Source organism: Lipophrys pholis, assembly GCF_963383615.2.
Source record: "Lipophrys pholis genome assembly, chromosome: 2".
Taxonomy (NCBI): domain Eukaryota; kingdom Metazoa; phylum Chordata; class Actinopteri; order Blenniiformes; family Blenniidae; genus Lipophrys; species Lipophrys pholis.
In genome coordinates, this window is record NC_137636.1 from 39,022,488 (window position 1) to 39,047,660 (window position 25,173).

The 25,173-nt window shown below is 44.6% G+C and overlaps 1 protein-coding gene across 1 annotated transcript; it reads right to left on the minus strand.

Moving 5' to 3' along the window:
- Positions 1 to 4,118: 4,118 nt before the first annotated feature.
- On the minus strand, positions 4,119 to 6,459 carry LOC308106740 (extracellular calcium-sensing receptor-like; the record flags this gene model as incomplete). The annotated part of the gene is given in 6 exon segments (XM_080458649.1): positions 4,119 to 4,490; positions 4,494 to 5,038; positions 5,316 to 5,439; positions 5,594 to 5,821; positions 5,940 to 6,086; positions 6,454 to 6,459. Coding segments are annotated over 6 exon segments (1,422 nt in total).
- Between the last annotated feature and the right edge of the window lie 18,714 nt (positions 6,460 to 25,173).

Genomic DNA, 25,173 nt, shown 5'->3' on the forward strand with positions numbered 1-25,173 from the left:
GCACATAATTTAAAAGCGTTCCAATAGTCTAATCAGATGTTTGATCCATTCTCGTAATACCAGTTTGCCAAAAATATATTGAGCTAAATAATGTCCAGTAACTAGTTATTACAAGAAAAAAATACATCCAACACAAACACTGGTTATGACATTACTAGGTGTGACTTTGATCTAATGGCTTTGATCGCTAAGATTTTCATCTTAGGGATCAAAGCCATTAGATCAAAGTCAATGATGATGTCACAAGAAGTCTGCACGCTTTAATCCCTAAAATGAAACATTGCTGTCAGAAGATGTCTGCAACTGAACTTTGTACCTTTTAAGTGAAAAGAGGTCACGTTGGATAAACACAAATATTTTGACTGTTCACCTGCAAGGACATAGCACCAGCTAGCACAGTAGCCAACATTATAAGTAGGTATATTTTTACGAAAGTTACAGAAATGGCACAAAGAGGCAGAAGCAGAAATTGGTTTGGAAGGGGTCCTCCCATGGCTCCTAAGCCTGACACTGCTCATGAGATTCTAAAGCTGCAGTATTGTATCAGTAAACTCGTGAAGGCACATGAGAAAATGTTAAAGCTGAAAAATGGTTGCAACAGCTTTGAATTGATGAATATTGAAGAAGAACTAATGATGAAAAAATCCATACTGGAGAATCTCCAGATGGCTGCTGGACTGTTGAAGGAAGAAAGACAGAAGAAGACTGAGGCCTCCTCAGACGGGGACTTCGGACAAGAAGCGGTCCAGCTGAAGGCTGAGCTGGTTGGCAGTGAACGAGACAATGCAGAACTCCAGAACAAAAATGAGAGTCTGTCTGCAAAGCTGGACATTGCCATTGGAGAGCCGGCTGAAACACAAAGGCAGGGCCTCCGGAAAGGAGATGGCAGGGGGATGGAGAAGCTCAAAGCTCCGGAGGAGAGGCTGCAGCAGGTGGTGGATGAGAAAGACTGGCTCCTGGCTGAGAATGAGACCCTGCTGGAGGAAAAAGAGACCCTGCATAGTCAAAACAATAGAATGTTGGCTGAGAAGATCAGGCTAGTGGCCAACAAGGTCTTAGAGGAGGAGAAGGAGGCCCGCTACAGTCAACACAATAAAATGTTGGCTGAGAAGATCAGGCAAGTGGTCAACAAGGTCTTAGAGGAGGAAAAGGAGACCCTCCAGAGTCAGTACAATACTGTGCTGGAGGAAAATGAGTCCCTCCACAGTCAGTACAATACTGTGCTGGAGGAAAAGGAGTCTCTCCACAGTCAGTACAATACTGCACTAGAGGAAAAAGAGACCCTCCACAGTCAGTACAAGACCCTGCTGGAGGAGAAGAAGTCCCTCCACAGTCAGTACAATACCGTGCTAGAGGAAAAGGAGTCCCTCCACAGTCAGTACAATACTGTGCTAGAGGAAAAGGAGTCCCGCCACAGTCGTCAATACAATACCCTGCTGCAGGAAAAGGAGACTCTCCACAGTCAGTACAATACTGTGCTGGAGGAAAAGGAGTCCCTCCACAGTCAGTACAATACTGTTCTGGAAGAAAAGGAGACCCTCCACAGTCAGTACAATGCTGTGCTGGAGGAAAAGGAGACTCTCCACAGTCAGTACAATACTGTGTTGGAGGATATGGAGTCTCTCCACAGTCAGTACAATACTTTGTCGGAGGAAAAAGAGATCCTCCACCGTCAGTACAATACTGTGCTAGAGGAAAAGGAGTCCCTCCATAGTCAGTACAATACTGTGTTGGAGGAAAAGCAGTTCTTCCACAGTCAGTATGTCTTGGCTGAGAAGACCAAGCAGGTGGAGGCCAACAAGGCCTTAGAGGAGGAAATCCCGGCCAAGAAAAAGAAGAAAAGAGGCTTGTGGAGGCGGCTCTTCAAAAGGCACTGAACAATGACAACAGAGAGAAGAAGGCCAGAGAGACGGTGGAAGAGGCCAAGAGGGAAGTGCAAAAGAAAGAAGTAGGTTTCTGGCACAGATGGTTCCAGGTAAGTAAGAAGTGTCAGGATTTGGTGGGTCCGGTCCTGGCAGTTTTATGTTCTGTGTTCTGTTTGTTTTGGTGGGTGTGGTCTTTCTGTTCTGTGTGCAGTGTTCCTTTTTCCCTGAAAGCTGAAACTCCCTCGGTCCATGCGGGTCTATACGGTCTTTCACGTCTCCCAGCTCAAGCCAGTGGAAACCTCTGAGCTTTGCCCCCCAGCCAAACCCCCACCAGCCTCCCTGCTCAAGGAAGGAGGGCCAGCCTACAAAGTGCGACGGCTCCTGGACACTCTTTAGAAACCTTTAATCCATTAGAAGTAATTAATGTGGGTTTTCTCCAGGTACTCTGGTTTCTCCACAATTACGGTTTAAAAAACGAAATGGATGGACCCAAGCACAGAATCACAGAGTTACATAAAATTAGGTTTATTGTCGAAATGTCCAGGGAGCACAAGGAAACGCAGGGGAAACCGGCGGGACAAAGCGAGCCGACACAGACGACAGAGGGAGAGAGTTTAAAAATAGCTTGTAACAACAAAAAATGAAGTAATGGCTCACCGTACCCTAGCAATATTATAATAGTTATGGACTTTTCAGTGCAATAAAGCACATAATTTAAAAGCGTTCCAATAGTCTAATCAGATGTTTGATCCATTCTCGTAATACCAGTTTGCCAAAAATATATTGAGCTAAATAATGTCCAGTAACTAGTTATTACAAGTACTTTCTTTTCCCTTTATTATGATATAATTTATTTGCATTCACAGTAGATCTGCTTTTGGGTCCAGATTCACCTTACCCCCTACACCCCCCACCCTCCTTCTTGCACTATATTCTGCCCTTTTTGACTGCTGCACTGTCACTGGAGTTGTTTTTAATCTCACTGTACCTGTACATGTGACAATAAAAGGCATTCTATTCTTCTATACTAAATGAAAGCTAATATTGCTGTCTTCACTAACTTCATTTACCTATACTTGTGCTTACTTTGCTTAAAATGGAAAAAAACCCAAAAAACCCCACAATATTTTCTCATTAAATCTGACACAAAGACACAGACTACATTTTCTTATGACTATAGGGAAAAGTAATTTTCTAGAGCAAAATAATGACAGAAAACAAATATACAATTTAAGGCGTGGTTACTAAATATTTTGCAAATGATTGATTTTAAATAAATATCTACTGTCATCAGTAGTTTCCAATGGATCCCTACACCAACGTTTGTCCTTTACCTATGATATGCACACCACACTATATGTTCTTGGAAAAAGATTGACCATTGAAATAAGTGATGTGGTTTTACTCAACAGCTACTGGTTATAAATAAACTAAAATAAGTGAGGTAAACTTTGCTTGAGTGGTTCCAGATATGTATATCATGTTGGAAAAAAAACAATCTATCAAGTAGATTTAGGAGGAGTTAACAATTTTGAGAAGCACTTCAGTTTTTGGAAGCAATGGTCTATATTCAGTATTGTTTGTGTTGCTCATATTGCAAATGGGGGAGTTTTACCATAACATGAGGCTATGGATTAAGAAACATATTTGGTTTGGATATCACATAGCACGGTGTAGCTCATTAGATGATAGGAGGCACTTCATTTCATACTGCACTTTTGCCGCTGAAGTGTGACTCAAGATCAACTCTTCAGGTTGGTCGCAGTACCTCAGTGCACGCCAGAGAGCAAGTACCATGTTCATACCCACTCTACTGTGCCTCACCCCACCTAAAAACACAAGGTGTAAAAAGGTACCTTTAAAGCACAATAAGCAGTATTTTACAACTGTTCTTTATAATAGTTTGATACAAAAAAACAATCAGTCTAATTAGGTTTCCATAATTGCAGTTGTAATAGCTGACAATAAGTCCCATTTCTAATCTATCGAGCCCATGCAAGTATTTACCTGCATGAACAAATCATCTGTGCTTCTTGCATTGCCACCTGCTTATTCATATTTATAAATCTTACAACACAGAAACATGAGTACACCTTTCCATAAGCAGTGTGTGATGTGTTGACTGCACAACAAAAAATGAAATCAGAAGAAAACAGGATGGCAGGTAAAACAATCGATAATCACTTGACATGTGGTTAACAAGTTATATAATAACCTTACTCCCATAACATGACTCATTTTTACAGATTGCTTTCAGTTTTCAGAGAGACGTATGTCCACTTTCCCCATCATATTCTTTTTTGTGTTTTTCTCGGGTTTCAATAAGATTACATAACATTTTGGAATAAAAATACAAATCAGCAGACCGAAACTGGAAGCCAGAATAGCAAATATTTCTACAGCAACACTGAACTTCCCAGGAGAGCTGACATAAGCCGGGATGAAGGTGAGCCACACTGCACAGAATATCAACATGCTAAAGGTGATCAATTTTGCCTCGTTGAAATTATCAGGCAGGTTGCGAGCCAGAAAAGCAAAGATAAAGCATAAAATTGCCAAAAGTCCGATGTAACCGAGAACAGCCCAGAAACCTACAGCTGAGCCCAGAGCACCCTCCAAGATTATTTAGTCCTTGAATTCTGTAACATTTTTAGATAGGAAAGGAGGAGAAATTGTTAACCAGAGGATACATATGATCACTTGTATGAGAGTGAAACCGAGGACGCTGAGTCTCTGCTGCGCAGGCCCATACCATTTCATGACATTACTGCCTGGAAGTGTGGACCTGAAGGTCATTAGCACCACCATAGTCTTCCCCAGCACACAGGAGATACAGAGGACGAAGGTGATGCCAAATGCTGTGTGTCTCAGCATGCAGGACCACTCAGAGGGCCGGCCGATGAAGGTCAGAGAACACAGGAAACACAGAGTCAAAGAGAGGAGCAGCAGGAAGCTCAGCTCGGAGTTATTGGCTCTGACAATGGGAGTTTTTCTGTATTTGAAGAAAATAAAAGCCACAAAAGCAGTCATGCCTGTTCTAAATAAAGAGGCTGCAGTGAGCAGGGCGCCCATAATCTCTTCATACGATAGAAACACAGCCTCCTTCTTTATGCAGGCATCTCTTTTTTTATTTGGCCAACACTCAGGGTGACACCTTAGACAGTTTATAGAGTCTGCAAAGTAAAGTTGACAGATATGTTAAATTTCATGGGATAATCTTTATGGGAACATTAAATTAAATCAAGTTTTATATATGTTAACATTTGTTGCACTCCCACTACGATTGCTTTGCTGCTGTCTGTTGAGTAATTATTTCTTTAACGTTTGGTACTAGACTCATATTTTTAGTGAGGCTACATTTTATATATAATGTCCCCATTTAGGGTGGAAGCTTTCAGTTAATGTTTATAATTGTTATGATGTTTATAATATTAAGTCAGAAAACCCCACCTGTATTATTGCTGATTTTGCCTTCTGCACATCGTACACAGTCATAGCAGCAGACTGGTTTCCCTTTCTGGAGAACCTTTCGAGTTCCTGGAGGACACTTTTCGCTGCAAACTGACACGGGCACCTGCATGAACAAAAAGTGAGGCAAGAGTGTGAGCTGTATGTTCTTGCCTTAGCAGTAATTTTGATTCCTCAAACCAAAATTAATATACAAGTACATGATTATACATATATGATTGCCTTGTAATAACAAAGAATATAATTATTTAGCAGATTACCTCATGGACGTTTTGTGCCCAAATTAAAGATTTATTTTGCCAATTTAGCTGTTTACCCGCAGGTAAAGTTGTGTCATAAAGACCAACCTTAACTAAGTCTACAATATACTTTTTTCTTGGCTGCCAGTTCACAATTTCATATTTTGCAGGTGGGTCTCCATTCACATTAAAGTATACTTCATCTCCTTCCTTTGTTTTGAAACGGGTCTTTCTTAATTGTTGTAAAATCTGAAAAACAAAACATTAAGTTCACGAGTATGAGTATCGAGAACGACAAACTTTTACAGGTGAACTGTTTTTTTATAGTTTCATAGTTGATTTAATAGAAATTTGTTTTGAAACTCACTGTGATTGGATCTAACTTCACCATCCTACATGTTTTACCACAGTTGAGTATATCATGAAGTGCATGAGCCACAGCATACACTCCTTTATAGACATTGTTGAAAATAGGCATCAGAGACATATCAGTGAAGCTGTTTTGAACTCCAGTCTATGTGGAGGGGAAGATAAAAGATTTTCTGGGGGCAGATGAAGTGGATCGCATTGCCTCTGTACCTTGGATTTTGCAACATGGAAATAAGTACATAGGTGGAAAGACTTTGGTTATTGATAATGTCATCAATAATGTCCCAGAGATTGGACTTGTGAAAAATGTCTACGTAGTAAATGGATCAATGTATTGTTTCGAATGCCAACCTCTTTCCACAATTGCATGGAATGAGCATTATTTAGCTTATGAGATAGAAGTTCCCCATCTTGCTCAAGCAAATGTTTTTGTAGATACTGAAGAACATATTGATCCTACAGCCTTTGAATTTCAAAAATGGCAAGTACAACTCAATTAAGTATGAACTCACTGACATCATTGCACATACAAACCAGTAAATACTGCTCATTTAAAAGAAAAAAGGTCTTCATTTCAGTGTTTATGTGTTCATATAGTATGAGGATATATATTTATATCTGATTTCAAAGATGCCTGTAAATTTTAACTCATCCTTCAAAAGAAACCTGTCTTCATTTGCTGTTTTCTCATGAATTTGAGGTTTTCAAATAAAATGCATTCACTTGAATAAAGTAAAGTGTATTTATTTCTTAGATCAAGTTTATCAACATTATACAAATCACAGCTCGGCTTCAAAAAATTATGAAATGTCAAATAAACCCTGTCTCTTCTGAAATACAGCTCCAAACAAGTTAATTTCAAGATTGTTTGACGTAACAAGTTATTTAGGAAGCATTGTCTTAAAACAAGTACCTCTGTCTTACTGACATATTACTTGTTAGGTAAATATATCTAAAATCAAGTGGGATGAGACAGTTTGACTAAAAACAAGATGAAAACACTTGGTAAGAGTTTGAGTTTTTGCATTGCAGATTATCCATTTTTACTAGGATGAAAAATTCAATTAGAGCACATTTGTAAAAGACTGCACTTTTTTTTTTTAATTCATCAAACTAGCACAGAACATATGCTGCAGTCTAAGCCTCATCACAACCATATGAAGCCTCTCAGTCATAATGCCATTTGGGGGTGTGGCTTTGGCCACGTTCGCCATTGAACAGGAAGTGCAATGTAAATAGTCTAAACATGGTCAGATTGACCTTAAACTTGATACGTTGCATCAGAGCCGGCCCTCATCACAGCCGTACAACAATTATGACCATCACGCATGGCGCCACCAGCTGTAAACAGGAAGTGGAGTGTATCTAACCAGAACTGGAAGTTTTGCTACTTAATGCCAGGTTCACACGGCAGGATTTCAAAATTGTTGGCAGATTTCCCAAACCTACGAGACCACACACATGGCAATAAATAATCACAGGTTGGTCATACAGTGTGTGGTGTGCAGCCACTCGGCAACATCAACACACCACATGCAAACCGATTTCACTCGCGAACATCCCCAGATCAGACGGGAAATCTCGCAAAACCTCTCAAGATCAAACGTGATTCCAGACGTCAACAAACATGGCAGACGAAGAGGATGCATTGACGATCGTTTGTGGTGTGTTTTTATCCGAAAAAACACGTTTTAAAAAGAAGAGACAACCGGAGCATGGTTGTCGTTCTGGTCCGGCGTTTCCTCGCCACTACGTCACCTCGCTTTCTGATTGGCTAAGCGTCACAGTCAACAGGTTTGTGCTCGTTTTCCCCTCGGGGGACACCACACAAGATGAGAACTTGGGCCAAAACAATCCAACATGTTGAATATCCCCAATTGGAGCGGTCCCGACATTCTTCCAAGCCGACGAGAGCAGTCTAAACACAACAAACACGGCAGGAATATCTGATAAGATCATCTTATGATGATCTGAGCGTCCTTAAGATTGTCGGAAGGGGAGTGTCGGGGCAAAAATCGTCCTAATTATCCTGGCGTGTGAACCGGGCATAAGACTGTTTATTTATATTTTATATTATTTTTACTTTGGAATGAAATAGAGAAAAAAAAAAGAATGTGCTCTGTTCTGCCCTCAAATTTCACACATTGCATCATAGTCCGGTCCTCATCACATGAATCTCAGTTGTTGCTGCACTTGAGACATGGCCACACCACAAACTTTAATATTCGCCATCAAACAGGAAGTATATTGTAAATACCCTCAACATTGTCCGCACAGGCTCAAACTTTACACGTTACTTGAGAGTCCACATCTGATCACAGTCAAAAAACAAATACAACCATTTGGCAGAGCGCCACCTGCTGGAAACAGAAAGTTAGGTCTCAGGTCATAACCTGTCCATGCTCTGACTGGCCCCAAATTTCACATGTTTTAAGCTGACTGACATTCTCGGTCCGAGTCAAGCAGTGAGGACCCATTCAAGGCTGCTTGTAGCTTTAATTTAGCATTGTGTCTGGATCTGCTGTCCATCCTTATCTTAAGCCCCGGTCACAACCCACCATGGTGGTTTTTAGTTCGTACGTTTTTTGGGGAGGCCACAGTCGCCACGTTTTTCCGTCGTGGCAAGACCAGGGACGGAGTACGTCAATGCGCGTCACGCGCACTGTTGCGCAAGGTGTAAGTACGTGGCCCACACGTACAGCACACAGGTGATCGTGGAAAAAATTTAAAAGACTCACGGAGTCAGTGCTTCGCGCGCGCATTGGCTGTAGAAGGCACGCGCATCACCCGTATGGGAGTGAATCCGCAGCGCGAATGCAGCGAAAGTTCCTCATTCACAAAAAGTGCTACGGCGTGTCTGCGTGCTCTTAAATCCGTACGGAGGCAGTACTCACCACATACGGATCCCCAAATTTTGCCCACGTTTTTGCAAGTAGACGACACGCACTTGCAAGTACGATGGGTTGTGACCGGGGCTTTACTGATGTGATGCTGAAATTCAGCAAAGAATTGATAACCAGGCATGTGAATAAAATGTGTCTGCACCTTTGCTAGCTTCAACACATATTCAAATACATAAATGACATATATTTCATTAATTAAAACAGAACTGGGCATCAAAGAACATGCATACATGCTTTCTTTATAACATACATTCTCTTCAAGGCATAGATGTTACGAATGCCAGAGCTGTACATAGTCCACCCCCTCTACACAGGACGTGAGTCACTGTATCTTTAACGAAGAAAATATATATTGATATTATTAACCATTTCTGAAAAATACATCCAACACAAACACTGGTTATGACATTACTAGGTGTGACTTTGATCTAATGGCTTTGATCTCTAAGATTTTCATCTTAGGGATCAAAGCCATTAGATCAAAGTCAATGATGATGTCACAAGAAATCTGCAAGCTTTAATCCCTAAAATGAAACATTGCTGTCAGAAGATGTCTGCAACTGAACTTTGTACCTTTTAAGTGAAAAGAGGTCACGTTGGATAAACACAAATATTTTGACTGTTCACCTGCAAGGACATAGCACCAGCTAGCACAGTAGCCAACATTATAAGTAGGTATATTTTTACGAAAGTTACAGAAATGGCACAAAGAGGCAGAAGCAGAAATTGGTTTGGAAGGGGTCCTCCCATGGCTCCTAAGCCTGACACTGCTCATGAGATTCTAAAGCTGCAGTATTGTATCAGTAAACTCGTGAAGGCACATGAGAAAATGTTAAAGCTGAAAAATGGTTGCAACAGCTTTGAATTGATGAATATTGAAGAAGAACTAATGATGAAAAAATCCATACTGGAGAATCTCCAGATGGCTGCTGGACTGTTGAAGGAAGAAAGACAGAAGAAGACTGAGGCCTCCTCAGACGGGGACTTCGGACAAGAAGCGGTCCAGCTGAAGGCTGAGCTGGTTGGCAGTGAACGAGACAATGCAGAACTCCAGAACAAAAATGAGAGTCTGTCTGCAAAGCTGGACATTGCCATTGGAGAGCTGGCTGAAACACAAAGGCAGGGCCTCCGGAAAGGAGATGGCAGGGGGATGGAGAAGCTCAAAGCTCCGGAGGAGAGGCTGCAGCAGGTGGTGGATGAGAGAGACTGGCTCCTGGCTGAGAATGAGACCCTGCTGGAGGAAAAAGAGACCCTCCACAGTCAACACAATAAAATGTTGGCTGAGAAGATCAGGCTAGTGGCCAACAAGGTCTTAGAGGAGGAGAAGGAGACCCGCTACAGTCAACACAATAAAATGTTGGCTGAGAAGATCAGGCTAGTGGCCAACAAGGTCTTAGAGGAGGAGAAGGAGGCCCTCCACAGTCAACACAATAAAATGTTGACTGAGAAGATCAGGCTAATGGTCAAGGTCTTGGAGGAGGAGAAGGAGATCCTCTACAGTCAACACAATAAAATGTTGGCTGAGAAGATCAGGCAAGTGGTCAACAAGGTCTTAGAGGAGGAAAAGGAGACCCTCCAGAGTCAGTACAAGACCCTGCTGGAGGAAAAGGAGTCTCTCCACAGTCAGTACAATACTGCACTAGAGGAAAAAGAGACCCTCCACAGTCAGTATAATACCCTGCTGGAGGAAAAGAAGTCCCTCCACAGTCAGTACAATACCGTGCTAGAGGAAAAGGAGTCCCTCCACAGTCAGTACAATACTGTGCTAGAGGAAAAGGAGTCCCGCCACAGTCGTCAGTACAATACCCTGCTGCAGGAAAAGGAGACTCTCCACAGTCAGTACAATACTGTGCTGGAGGAAAAGGAGTCCCTCCACAGTCAGTACAATACTGTTCTGGAAGAAAAGGAGACCCTCCACAGTCAGTACAATGCTGTGCTGGAGGAAAAGGAGACTCTCCACAGTCAGTACAATACTGTGTTGGAGGATATGGAGTCTCTCCACAGTCAGTACAATACTTTGTCGGAGGAAAAAGAGATCCTCCACCGTCAGTACAATACTGTGCTAGAGGAAAAGGAGTCCCTCCATAGTCAGTACAATACTGTGTTGGAGGAAAAGCAGTTCTTCCACAGTCAGTATGTCTTGGCTGAGAAGACCAAGCAGGTGGAGGCCAACAAGGCCTTAGAGGAGGAAATCCCGGCCAAGAAAAAGAAGAAAAGAGGCTTGTGGAGGCGGCTCTTCAAAAGGCACTGAACAATGACAACAGAGAGAAGAAGGCCAGAGAGACGGTGGAAGAGGCCAAGAGGGAAGTGCAAAAGAAAGAAGTAGGTTTCTGGCACAGATGGTTCCAGGTAAGTAAGAAGTGTCAGGATTTGGTGGGTCCGGTCCTGGCAGTTTTATGTTCTGTGTTCTGTTTGTTTTGGTGGGTGTGGTCTTTCTGTTCTGTGTGCAGTGTTCCTTTTTCCCTGAAAGCTGAAACTCCCTCGGTCCATGCGGGTCTATACGGTCTTTCCCGTCTCCCAGCTCAAGCCAGTGGAAACCTCGGAGCTTTGCCCCCCAGCCAAACCCCCACCAGCCCCTCTGCTTATGGAAGGAGGGCCAGCCTACAAAGTGCGACGGCTCCTGGATGTTCGACGGCGAGGCCAGGGGCTCCAGTATCTGGTCGACTGGGAAAGGTATGGGCCCGAGGAGCGTATGTGGATACCTCTCTCCTTCATAGTGGACCCCTCACTCATTGGCGACTCCCATCGGGCCCATCCAGGGAAGCCTGGGTCGCCAGGAGTCTCCCATTGAGAGAGGGGTGCTGTCAGGATTTGGTGGGTCCGGTCCTGGCAGTTTTATGTTCTGTGTTCTGTTTGTTTTGGTGGGTGTGGTCTTTCTGTTCTGTGTGCAGTGTTCCTTTCTCCCTGAAAGCTGAAACTCCCTCGGTCCATGCGGGTCTATACGGTCTTTCACGTCTCCCAGCTCAAGCCAGTGGAAACCTCGGAGCTTTGCCCCCCAGCCAAACCCCCACCAGCCTCCCTGCTCAAGGAAGGAGGGCCAGCCTACAAAGTGCGACGGCTCCTGGACACTCTTTAGAAACCTTTAATCCATTAGAAGTAATTAATGCGGGTTTTCTCCAGGTACTCTGGTTTCTCCACAATTACGGTTTAAAAACGAAATGGATGGACCCAAGCACAGAATCACAGAGTTACATAAAATTAGGTTTATTGTCGAAATGTCCAGGGAGCACAAGGAAACGCAGGGGAAACCGGCGGGACAAAGCGAGCCGACACAGACGACAGAGGGAGAGAGTTTAACACTTGCAATACCATGATTTTTCAGACTTCCTCTAAGTCCCAGCTCTAAGTCAAATGACTCTATTTACAAATGAAAGGACATTACCTGAGGATCAGCACGGGAGTGAAAATGAGAATCTGACTTGCGCATTGGAATTTTTCACACCTTGGATGTTTTGGAGTGTTTGGGGGCAAAGCTCAGAGCTTCTTTTAGCACACTCAATAAATCTCAGCAATAAATTGTAGAATATTTGCGTGTGTGATAACCTATAATGTGTCCCAGGAATAACTACAGTCTGAGGTCTAAAGACTTATTTTTACACACAGTTCCGACCATCCGTTATAAACTGGGCAAAAAAGCCTTTATGTATTCTGCTCCATGTTTATGGAATGCTGTACAGAAAAAAATTAAAAAAACTCACAGTTTGTCATGCTGGGCGAGTTTAGGGCCGTTTTACAGCACATGTAAACACAAACCTAACCTTGTTCTTGTTTTAGCTAACTTATATTTAAGTATTTGGTGGCTTTTATAGTTTTGTCTTTCTCTGCGACTGTACTTTTTATTGTTTCCATCTATTTGTCTTTTGTGCTATTTATTTGTTTTAAGAATATTTTTGTATTTAGAATTAATATAAGACACAGCAAACTTTTTTATGTACTAAAAGAGGTGAGTAATCTCAATGTGGTTCTCCTGATTTCAATAAATATACATGTACACATGTGCATTTCAATACCTGGCTCCCCCTCCTGTGGTGCACCAGTATTAGCCTTGTTTACATAACAAACAGCTGAGGGTGAGGTGTTAGCTGGAAGGCTGTGAGTCAATTGACTGTTCTTTGGTATCTAGAGGAAGAAAAGTCAAATGACTTCTCCATGGTATTGTTAGTGTTAATGCCAGCCCTTCTGAAGATGGTAGGGAAGTAGTGAAGAACGTAGAAAAAGCAAATATGTGTGTAAAAGTTTTTCAGGAGGTACACAACTCAAAGTTTCAAGAAGATTGTGGTCTAGAGAGGAAGGAAGGAATCCTGAAGGCTGAAGGATGGAAGGTAAATATTGTTTCCTCAGAAACAGCTAGTTATCATGTGTTCTTCTCTCTGAAGGAGCTCAAGCAGGCAGTTCAACCAGGAGTTAACTCCACCCCTGGACAAGACAGGATTAGTTATGAATTTCTTAAATATTTAGATGTTGGGATTTATGGTTGGTTATTAGCATATAATTACTGTAAGTAATAGATTACTAAAAGTAATAAATCACTGGAAGTAATTTATGAAAAATTGAAATTATTAATGGAAGTAAATGGTCATCTACTCATTAACAACTCCTAAAGTAATTGAATAATTACTTTAAGAACAAAAAAAAAATGAAAAAATTATCGAAAATAATTTTTAATAAAATTTTTTATTAATTTGCATAAATTTCTTATTTATGTATTAATAATAAATCGGGGCACCACCAGATAAACTGGAAATATCTAATACCAAAATATCAGTCTCGTTTGTAAAAAGTTTATTTTAATTAGTTTATATTTCTGCATAAAATATAACAATCTTAAATAGATTGGAAGGTGTGAGATCCGAGCACAGACTGTTACAAACCAGTGAATTGTCAACAATAAATACACAATAATCACCAAGAAGCGTACAATTCAGCTAACAGGCGTTTATTAATAAAAATGTATTAATTCATAAATAATTCGGAAATCATCTCATAAATCAACACATTCAAATAGCAAACGACATCTAACACAGAGATCTAATCTATTAAACAGCAACACTATGTACAAAGAGTGTGTGTGCGTGTGTGTGTGTGTGTGTGTGTGTGTGTGTGTGTGTGTGTGTGTGTGTGTGTGTGTGTGTGTGTGTGTGTGTGTGTGTGTGTGTGTGTGTGTGTGTGTGTGTGTGTGTGTGTGTGTGTGTGTGTGTGTGTGTGTGTGATGACCTCGAACGTCCACCAGGTGGAGGCAGACGTCGGCGAGTCAATGCGGTGACTGTGACGACCACTAGGGGCGTGCGGCGGCGCGCAGAGGGAGAGCACAATAACCTAATGTGTCCACATGGATGTCAAGAGGGATTGCGATGACCCACGCGACCACTAGGGGGCGTTTGACTCGCTCTTTCTGGGGACGCGGCGGTTGCTTAGCGGCCAGATAAACAAGACGTCCGTCGAGCGCGCGTGCGGTCTCGGAGTGAGTTAGTCTACCGAGGACGTAACAAACAGGCGGTTCCGTTGGCCCGGTTCTGAGCCCTAAGTGGAGGTCGGGACCTGCAGTCAGGGCTCTCGTGATCACGGCAGATCTGCTCTGCAGCAGCTAACATGTAGGTGTTACATGCAGCAGTGTGTGTGAGCTTATCTTGATCAGGTAAGGGGGGCGCATATCTGCGGGTTAGTGAAAGAGGAGGGAGAGATGAGAGAGGATGAAGACAAGAGAAAGACAGAGAATTCTGTGAGGCTCGGTTCTGAACCCTGGTTCCTCCACACAGAGCTCCCAGTGGGCCTGGAGCTCACTTGGACCTCTGGTTCTGAGGTGGAAAACCAAAGTTCTGGACTTGGTGCGTGTGAATGCGCCTACACAAACAACATGAGATGCTGCTGCCTTCTGAGCGGCACATGGAAACACATTGCATTTTCAACAGAACATCATTCTAACTATTCTCTGCCCAGACAAAAGCTCTTACCCTCCTTGGTTCTGAGAGGCGGTGGTAACTGGTTGTTACCGGGTCTTAATTTCAGCGTCCTGAAATTCAGAGGCCTGGCTCCAGCTGCAGGAGTGCAACTGAGAGGATGATCTTGGGGGGAGACGCTGGCTCTGGTCTCCAGAATCTCCCAAAAACAGGAAAAATAGAGGAAAACAGAAGATGTAGTCCAAACTGGGTTCTGCTCGTCCAGCTGGCTGGCGTTGGTGCTTCTTCTGTTCTTTTGCTCTCTTTACCATCCTGAGGCAAGCAGAGACATGTGTCTCTGCCGATGGTCAGTTGAGAATAGCCGAGAGATTTGATGGAACGTGAGTCTCACCAACTTGGGTTTGGACCCCTGTGGTGTGTTCGGGTCGGATTCAAGCATCCTCATTGGCCACTTCCGGGGTCTGGCTCGCTCCCCTGCTGTTTTATGGCCTCTCCATCGTCCCTGGTGTTTTCCTTTCGGGGGAAAAACCTCTGGAGGAGTTCATGGAGCTCTGGCCCCAACATAGATGATGTACCATTGGAAGAAATACTGACTCTGGGAGGCTGGAGCATTACCTAAGGTGTGGAAATATGCTGTTGTGGTTCCTATCCTGAAACCAGGACGAGATCCCTTCATCTTATTGGCCGATAGCTTTAACAGCTGTTTTATGCAAAGTAATGGACAGAATGGTGACTAATAGGTTAGTATAGTGCCTTGAATCTACGGGTTTCTTTGCAAACTATCAAAATGGATTCAGAGTTGGTAGGAGTACTATGGACTCCATTGCAGTATTGGATCAAGATGTCAAAAAAGCAATTATTAATAAGGAAGGTGTGATTGCAGTGTTTTTGGATAGAGAAAAGGCTAACGATTCAATGTGGAAGGAGGGATTACTAATTGAACTTCCCTATGCAGGTGTTAAGGGTAGGGTGTTCTACTGGATTAAGGATTTTAATAATAGATCCATTCAAGTTAAAATTGAAGGTGATCTCTCAGAAACCGCTGGCATCATTAACGGAACTCCTCAAGGGTCAATGATCAGCCCAGACCTCTTAAACATTATGATCAACGATATCATTTTGAACATACCTAATTTTTTTGGGAAGTTTCTGTTTGCAGATGATGGAGTGATCTGGAAGAGGGGAAGAAATATGCCTGTCCTTTTCTGTCAGATGCAAAAAGCTCGGGATCAGGTTGTTCAGTAGAGTTTCATCTTCCAAAAGTAAATACATGATCTTTGGGTATAAGAGGAAGATTCCTGCAGTTTTTGTTGTATTGTTGGGTTTGATATAATTTTATATATTTTCTCTAGATTCTGCTTGTTCCTAAACTGTGGCTGGCTTAAGAACAACAGATCTGAGAGATTTAAGAATTTACACAATTATTTATTAAACAAAGACATTCTCACCACATGGTCAGCTGCACAGGACGGCCCTGCCCTCTCTGAGATTTTCGGTTGGTCGGTAGGTCTGACCTGTGCTGGTGGTGATGAGGTAACTCTCGTCAGTGTTTTCAGGGCGTGTCAACATTGCTGGTCTCTTCTGGACCATCCTGCTGGTGGAACAGGATAGGTGTACCTGGGAGGAGCTGAGGTGGAGGTCTGGCTGTCCTGGCGTTGCTGGCAGGCTTCTCTCCTCTCACACACTGCCTGTTGGCAAGCAATTTGTGGCTGCAGGTGTTTGGCTGTAGCAGGGAGGATGGAAGGAAGCCTCCGGCTCATGAGCAGCTTTGCGGAGGATTTCAGGTTGTCAACTGGAGTGTTTCGATATTCTAGTAGACTCAGGTAGGGGTCTTTATGTTCAGCTTTAGCTTTGTCCAGTATGCTCTTGGCTGTCTGGACAGTATTCTCTGCAAGGCCGATGCTCTGCGGGTAATGGGGGCTGGTTGTGGTGTGGGTGAAACCCCATGTTTCTCCTTTGAGCTGTAGCACGGACCTTTGGCACCGATCACTGTCTCAGCAATTCCATGCCTGGCCATGATGGACTCGAGTTTGGAGATAAAAGCTGCTGCAATACAGCTGTAGAGTCTTTCCAGTTCAAAGAACCTGCTGTGGTATCTACAATGACGATGTAGTCTCTGGAGTTCCAAGTGAATAGATTGGTGCCTATCACCTGCCACGGTCTTTCTGGTATGGCGTGTGACAGCAGGGGCTCTTTAGGGTTTGCGCTGCGTCTCTCCTGACATATGCTGTAGGCTCCTACTGGTGCCTGGATTTGCTTTCCCATACCAGGCCAAAACACAAGGTCTCTGGCTCTATTCTTACTCTTTTCAACACCCATGTGGCTGGAGTGGATACGTTCTATCATGTTCTCTCTGAGCTTACGGGGAACAATGATTTTCTCCCCTTTCAAGTTAACGCCGCTAATATCTGAGATCTTGGCTCTATGGTTCTGGAACTCTTGGATGATGGTGGGCATTGGGACGGTGTGTCGGGCCAGCCATCGAGTGTGGCTTTTCTCAGGCCTGTGAGTTGTGGATCCTGGGTGGTTGTGTCCCTGATCTCTGTCAGTCTCTGATCACTAACAGGCATGTTGCTGATGACTGGATGCACCTGGGCCTCCATCCCTTCACACAGAGCCTTGTCCTGATACCCTATAGACTTCCGCGATAGCGTATCAGCCACTGGGATATCCTTCCCTGGCCGGTGGATGATGCTGATATCGTACCCCTGTAGCTGTAATAACGCTGCCAGTGGTTTTCTGAGTATCGATTCTAATGGCCTGTGGTCCGATTCCACAGTTACTTGTCGCCCATACATGTTCTAATGGAAACGCTTACAACCAAAGAGTCCAGCATATAGTTCTTTCTCTATCTGAGCATAGTGCCATTTGGTGCTGGTGAGTGACTGGCTTGCCGTCTTGCAACATAACTGCCCCGAGGCCACTTTCAGAAGGATCCACTTGAGCCGCAGCTCTTTCTGGGGGTCAAAGTAAGAGAGAACTGGGCCTGGCTGCCGGGTTAACAGCTCTTTCATTTGTTGGTAGGATCTGTCATGGTTAGCATCCCACACAAACTCACTGTCATGTTTTGGCAATTGTTTCAGTGGCGCATTGGTCTCTGACAGGTGGAGAGCAAACCTTGCCAAATTATTGATCATTCCTCGCCTTGTTCGGCCTTGTTCTGTGGTGGCTGCATCTCTTGGACTGCCTGCACTTTGTTTGGGTCCAGTTTCAACAATCTGTGTAACAGAGGTCAATTATTTTGGTCTTATACTGATATGACCAAAATAATTGACCTCTGTTACACAGATTGTGCATTTGTCAGGGTTTAGCCTCACGCCCCTCTCCTTGCTGTGCTGTAGCATGGCTCTCAGGTTTCGGTCGTGGTCCTGCTTGGTCCTCCCAAAGACCAGTATGTGGTCGACGATGGCTGCCATGCCACTGAGGCCTTCATAGGTCTCGTCCACACATAGCTGGAACTCATCCTGTGCTGAGATTATGCCGAATGGCAGTCTGAGGAAGCGGTACCTGCCAAACATTGTATTAAATGTTGTTAACATTGATGACTCATGGCTCGGCTTAATGGCCCAATAGCCTGAACTGGCGTCTAGGACACTAAAGTATCTTGCTCCAGCAAGCTTTGTGGTGACATCCTCTAAAGTGGGTAGGGGGTAGTGGGGCCTCTGTATAGCCTTGCTGAGGGGCCTGGGGTCTAGACACATCCTCAGCCTGCCTCTCTTTGGCTTCTCTATGATGAGGAGCACATTCACCCAGTCTGTGGGTTCTGTGACCATACAGATGTTGTTCTTCTCCATGTCGTCGAGCTCATCTTGGAGTTGGTCTCGTAGAGCAATAGGGATTCTGTGTGGTGGGCAGACTGTAGGTGCTACGTCTGGGTTGACATGGAAGTTCCATTCACCTGGAAATTCTCCTATGCCCTGGAACACATCGCCATACTCATCTAATATGCTCTGAGAGTCAGTGTCCATTTTGTCCAGTGTTGCCAACTCCTCAGTAAGGAAAGTAGCTATTGGCTGTCCTCACAGTCGCTAGAAGTCGCTAGAAGTCGCTAAATGATGTCATCACCTAATTTGCATAATTGGACATTAGCGTGCAATTGTAAGGCACGCTGTAGGAAAGAGGAATAACATCGCAGAAGAGACAAAGTAAATAAAAAAAAACACCCTGGATATGTTTAGAACTGCAAATGAGCTTTCTGCTGCTGATTCTAGTGTTTCTGTTTTTGTCATTGAAATAGGACTGTGTGAGTCAAAGGCAGTGATTGATTGGATGTTTTAGTGGGATTAAAAACACATTTATATTGACTTGCCGCTGAGTAAAGCAGCGGTTGCCTTGCGCGGTCCCTTCTCAGTGTGGACGTAGTGTGGTGAGGGTGTCCTCTGGTCTGACTGCAGGAGGGAGGGAGGGACTGTCAGACTGAACTCTGGACGGGGGAGGGGCCCAAAGCAGGACCTGCTGCTCATTGGCCACAGTGACTGTAGAACCATACCTGCTTTCACCTCAGAGGCGCCAAACGCACTAGAAAGTCGCCAATAACACCAGAAAAAGTCGCTAGTCGCTTTTCAAAAAAAAGTCGCCAACAGGACCTGAAAAGTCGCCAGATTTTGCGAGAAAGTCGCCAAGTTGGTAACAGTGGTTTTGTCCATTTTCTCAGCCACAGCCATCACGATCTTTACTAGGTTTAGGTCACAGCAAGATTTCATTGCTAGAACGAGTGTGGCACTGGTATCCACAACGTGAAAGTCTAACATTAATGTTCTGTTTTTGTACTTCAACTTGCATTTTCCATCGACACTGAGTGCATGTCCTCCATAGTCTGTGAGCTTGCGTGTTGCTGGCTTCATTGTCACGCCTTGGAAGAAAGTCTGAAAGACGCTGACCGGAATGGTGTTGGCCTGTGCACCAGTGTGTTGGGGCTGAAGATTCCATTGAACTCTTCCAAGAAGTTTCTCCCCCGAAGGAAAACACCAGCAACAATGGATAGGCCATAAAACAGCAGGGGAGTGAGCCAGACCCCGGAAGTGGCCAATGAGGATGCTCGAATCCGACCCGAACACCACAGGGGTCCAAAACCGAAGTTGGTGAGACTCACTTTCTACCAAATCTCTCTGCTTCTCATCTGACCATCGAGGGAGACACATGTCTCCCCTGCCTCAAGATGGTATAGAGAGCACCCAAGAGGAACAAAAGAAACATCAACGCCGGCCCGCTGGACGAGCAGGACCCATTTTGGACTACATCTTCTGTTTCCTATATTTTTCCTGTTTTTGGTCTCCTCTTCTCCAAAATCATCCTCTCAGCTGTCTACTCCTGCAGCTGATGCCAGGCCTCTGAATTCAGGACGCTGAATTCAGACCCGGTAACAACCAGTTACCACAGCCTCCCAGAACCAACAGCACCACGGACGGTGCTGTCCAGAACCAAACCACGAAGGGTGAGAGCTTTGTCTGGGCAGAGAATAGTTAGAATGATGTTCTGTTAACCTGCAATGTGTGTTTCAATGTGCCGCTGATAAGGCCGCAGCATCTCATGTTGTTTGTGTACGCGCGTTCACGCGCACCAACCAAGCCCAGGACTCTGGTTTTCCACCTCAGAACCAGAGGTCCAAGTGAGCTCCAGGCCCACTGGGAGATCTGTGTGGAGGAACCAGGGTTCTGAACCGAGCGTCGTCAGAATTCTCTGTCTTTCTCTTGTCTTCATCCTCTCTCATTATCCCCCCTTCTTCACTAACCCGGATCTCCTCGCAGCCCTGCTTTCCTCTTATCTGATCAAGATAATGTCACAACTGCATGTTATCTGCCGCAGAGCAGATCTGCCTTGATCACAAGAGTTCTAACTGCAGGACCCGACCTCCACTTAGGACTCAGGTGCTCAGAACCGGGCCAACGGAACCGCCCGTTCGTTACGCCAACTGTAGACTAACTCGCTCCGAGACCGCCCTCGCGCATGCGCGCTCGACGGACATCTTGTTAATCTGGCCGCTGAGCAACCGCCGTTTCCCCAGAAAGAGCGAGTCAAACGCCTCTAGTGGTCGCGTGGGTCATTGCAATCCCTCTTGACATCCACCTGGTGGACACGTCAAGTCATTGCGCTCTCGCTCTGTACGCCGCCGCACGCCCCTAGTGGTCGTCACAGTCACCGCATTGACCCGCCGACGTCTGCCTCCACCTGGTGGGTGTTCGATGTCTATAGATCCATTTAAATAATTTGTGAACCCAATTCATAACAAATGGAATTAAATAACACATAACCCTTGTTTCACATGGCTTTTCTAAAAACACTGCGCCGAATTGGCAGCCGTTTTGTATGGCCAGGCATGTACACACAGATTTTGAAATTTTGAAAATCTTGTGAAAAATGTCAGTTAACTGCAGGAAAAGGAGTTGCTCAGGCTCAGTTACAACCTCTGCCCATAATCGGTACCCCATTTGAAAGGATTGGCATGGACATTGTTGGTCCACTTGAGAAAACTTCAGCGGGAAATCGGTTTATTTTGGTAATTTGTGATTATGCCACCAGATACCCCGAAGCTTTTCCACTGCGCTCAATTAAAGCAAAACAGATCACATATTGTCTGTTGCAGCTCTTTTCTAGAGTGGGGGTCGCGAAGGAGGTGCCAACTGATTGTGGTACCAACTTTATGTCAAAACTATAGAAGCAGGTCTACCAGCTGTTGGGGGTTAAGGGGATCAGGACTACACCTGATCACCCACAAACGGACGGGCTGGTAGAGCGCTATAACAAGACTCTCAAACACGTGCTTCGCAAGTTTGTCTCCAGCACAGGTGCGGACTGGGACCAGTGGCTGCCGTATCTACTGTTCGCTTACCGGGAGGTCCCACAGTCAACCACCGGCTTCTCCCCTTTTGAACTGTCGTATGGGCGACAGGTCTGGGGGCCATTGGACCTCCTGAAGGACTACTGGGAGCAGACGGACAGCCAGGGTGATAACAACTTTTGAGATTTAGGGTTGGTTATTAGCATTAAATTACTGTAAGTAATAGATTACTGAAAGTAATAAATCACTGGAAGTAATTTATGAAAAATTGAAATTATTAATGGAAGTAAATGGTCATTTACTCATTAACAACTCCTAAAGTAATTGAGTAAATACTTTAAAAAAAAGAATAAATTACCAAAAATTGTTTATTAATAAAACAAAATTAATTTGCATAAATTTGATATTTATGTATTAATAATAAATCGGGGCAACACCAGATAAACTGGAAATAGCTAATACCAGAATAGCAGTCTCGTTTGTAAAAGATTTATTTAAATTTGTTAATATTTCTGTGTAAAAATATAACAATGTTAAATAAAAGGGAAGGTGTGAGATCCGAGCACAGACTGTTACAAACCAGTGAATTGTCAACAATAAATACACAATAATCACCAAGAAGCGTTCAATTCAGCTAACAGGCGTTTATTAATAAAAATGTATTAATTCAGAAATAATTCAGAAATCATCTCATAAATCAACACATTCAAGTATCAAACGACATCGAACACGGAGATCTAATCTATTAAACAGCAACACTGTGTGTGTGTGTGTGTGTGTGTGTGTGTGCGCGTGTGCGTGTGCGTGTGCGTGTGCGTGTGCGTGTGCGTGTGTGTGTGTGTGTGTGTGTGTGTGTGTGTGTGTGGAGCGATGAGGGTGGTGGTGTAATGACCTCGAATGTCCACCAGGTGGTGGCAAACGTTGGCGGGTCAGTGTGGTGACCGTGACGACCATGAGGGGCGTGTGGCGGCACGCAAAGGGAGAGCGCAATGACTTGATGTGTCCACCAGGTGGATGTCAAGAGGGATTGCGATGACCCACGCGACCACTAGAGGCATTTGACTCGCTCTTTCTGGGGACGGCCAGATTAACAAGACGTCCCGGAGCGAGTCTACCGAGGGCGTAACGAACGGGTGGTTCCGTTGGCCCGGTTCTGAGCGCCGGAGTCCTAAGTGGAGGTCGGGAACCTGCAGTTAGAACTCTTGTGATTTTGGCAGATCTGCTCTTGCAGCAGATAACAGTTGGTTGTTACATGCACCTGTGTGTGTGAGCTTATCTTGATCAGATAACACGAGCGCAGGGGCTGCGCAGACTCGGGTTAATGAAAGAGTGGGAGAGAAGAGAATGACAGAGAATTCTGACGACCCTCAGTTCTGAACCCTGGTTCCTCCACACAGAGCTCCCAGTGGGCCTGGAGCTCACTTGGACCTCTGGTTCTGAGGTGGAAAACCTGATTCCCGGACTTGGTTGGTGCGCGTGAATGCGCGTACACAAACATATGAGATGCTGCGGCCTTCTGAGCGGCACATTGAAACATACATCATGTTAGCTTCACGCTAATCTAACAATATATCTGCCCAGACAAAGCTCTCACCATCCGGTTCTGGCTGGACAGCACCGTCCGTGGTGCTGTTGGTTCTGGAAGGCTGTGGTAAGTGGTTGTTACTGGGTCTGAATTCAGCATCCTGAATTCAGAGGCCTGGCTCCAGCTGCAGGAGTGGACAGTGGGGCAGATGATTTGGAGGAGACGCTGGCTCTGGTCTCCAGAATTCCCCAAAAACAGGAAAAATAGAGGAAACAGAAGAATGTAGTCCAAATTGGGTCCTGCTCGTCCAGCGGGCTGGCCTTGGTTTTCTTTTGTTCCTCCTTGATGCTCTCTTCATAGAGCCAAGGTAGGAGAGACATGTCTCTTCCTCGGTGGTCAAATTGAGAAGCAGAGAGAGTTGGTTGGAAAAGTTTCACCAAGGCTTGAATTTCGGACCCCTGTGGTGTTTGGGTCGGGTTCGATCATCATCATTGGCTGTTGACCTGGGGGGGTTGTAAAACTGGCTCGCTCCCCTGCTGTTTTACGGCCTGTTCACTGTCCCTGGTGATTCTCCTCAGTCAGAGAAACTTCTAGAGGAGTTCACTGGAATCTTCAGCCCAACACAACATAGCCTACGTCATCAAAATGAGTGAGTGGCTGGAGGCTATGGTTGGACTGGCACAGGAGAACCTGAAGGAGGCACAGAACCAGCAGAAAACTTGGTTTGATCAAAAGGCAAGAGAGAGAGAGTCTTCAGCTCAGGACAAAAGGTGCTTTTGTTGTTGCCAACCAGTGACAACAAACTGCTGGCAAAATGGCATGGACCACATGAAGTGACAAAGCAGGTGGGAAAAGTGAACTTTGAACTCTATATGCCAGAGAGGCAGAAAAATCATCAGGTTTTTCATGTTAACCTGCTGAAGAAGTTTCATGAGCGCCAGGAGCCTGCACAGCAGCTGTTTGTCCGGGCGGTGCAGGACGAAGAACTGATGGAGAAATATTTTCCTACTGATACAGAGGAAGCTGTTTCTGTTGATCTCTCTCACCTCTCTCCCTCTCAGCAGGAAGTCATTCAGCCACTACTCGACCCATCTCTTTTCAAGGAGACCCCAGGTTTCACTTCTCCGGTCCAGCAAAAAATCCGGCTAAAGAAGGACGCCCCGGTCCGCCAGAGGAGCTGCAGGATCCCTGAGCAGTTGGTTCCAGTAGCGACTGGTGCAGCCCCATCGTACTGGTACCAAAAAAGGATGGCTCTTTGCGTTTTTGCATTGATTTTAGGAACCCGAATGCCATTTCAACCATGATGTCACTCTCCTTCATGATGTCACTCTCCTTCATCATGTCACTCTCCTCCATGATGTCACTCTCCTCCATGATGTCACTCTCCTCCATGATGTCACTCTCCACCATGATGTCACTCTCCTCCATGATGTCACTCTCCTTCATGATGTCACTCTCCACCATGATGTCACTCTCCTCCATGATGTCACTCTCATCCATGATGTCACTCTCCTCCATGATGTCACTCTCATCCATGATGTCACTCTCCTCCATGATGTCACTCTCCACCATGATGTCACTCTCCTCCATGATGTCACTCTCATCCATGATGTCACTCTCCTTCATGATGTCACTCTCCACCATGATGTCACTCTCCTCTTCCCTCCACCTTCAGATCAGACTCTTCTCCTCCACCTCTACAGTCACTGATCTCTCTCAGACTCTCACACTATTTCCATCAGTGACGACGAGCTGCTGATCACTTCTTTTTTCTTTTATTAGTGATTCCACTACTGTGACACCAGATGATATCATCTCCTGACCTCCACCTCCTCCATCACTATTTCTCTCTCAGTAAAATTCCTTTGCTTCATCTTTTCTTCCAGGATTTGGCATCAAATGCCGGCGATCAACAGGCTAAATGAGATGTAAAAATGTTGACGAGGCACTTTGCATTGACCATATATGGTAGAAAGTGGGCGTGTTGAGGGCGGGGCCTGGACTGAACCTTCCGGGGTCCGGTTGTTCCAAACTGGGTTATCTTTTAACCAGCCGTTAAATACATTTAACCCACCGTTAACTTTAACAGCACTGTTATCTTGTTTTTGAAGCTGGGCTAACTTTAACCA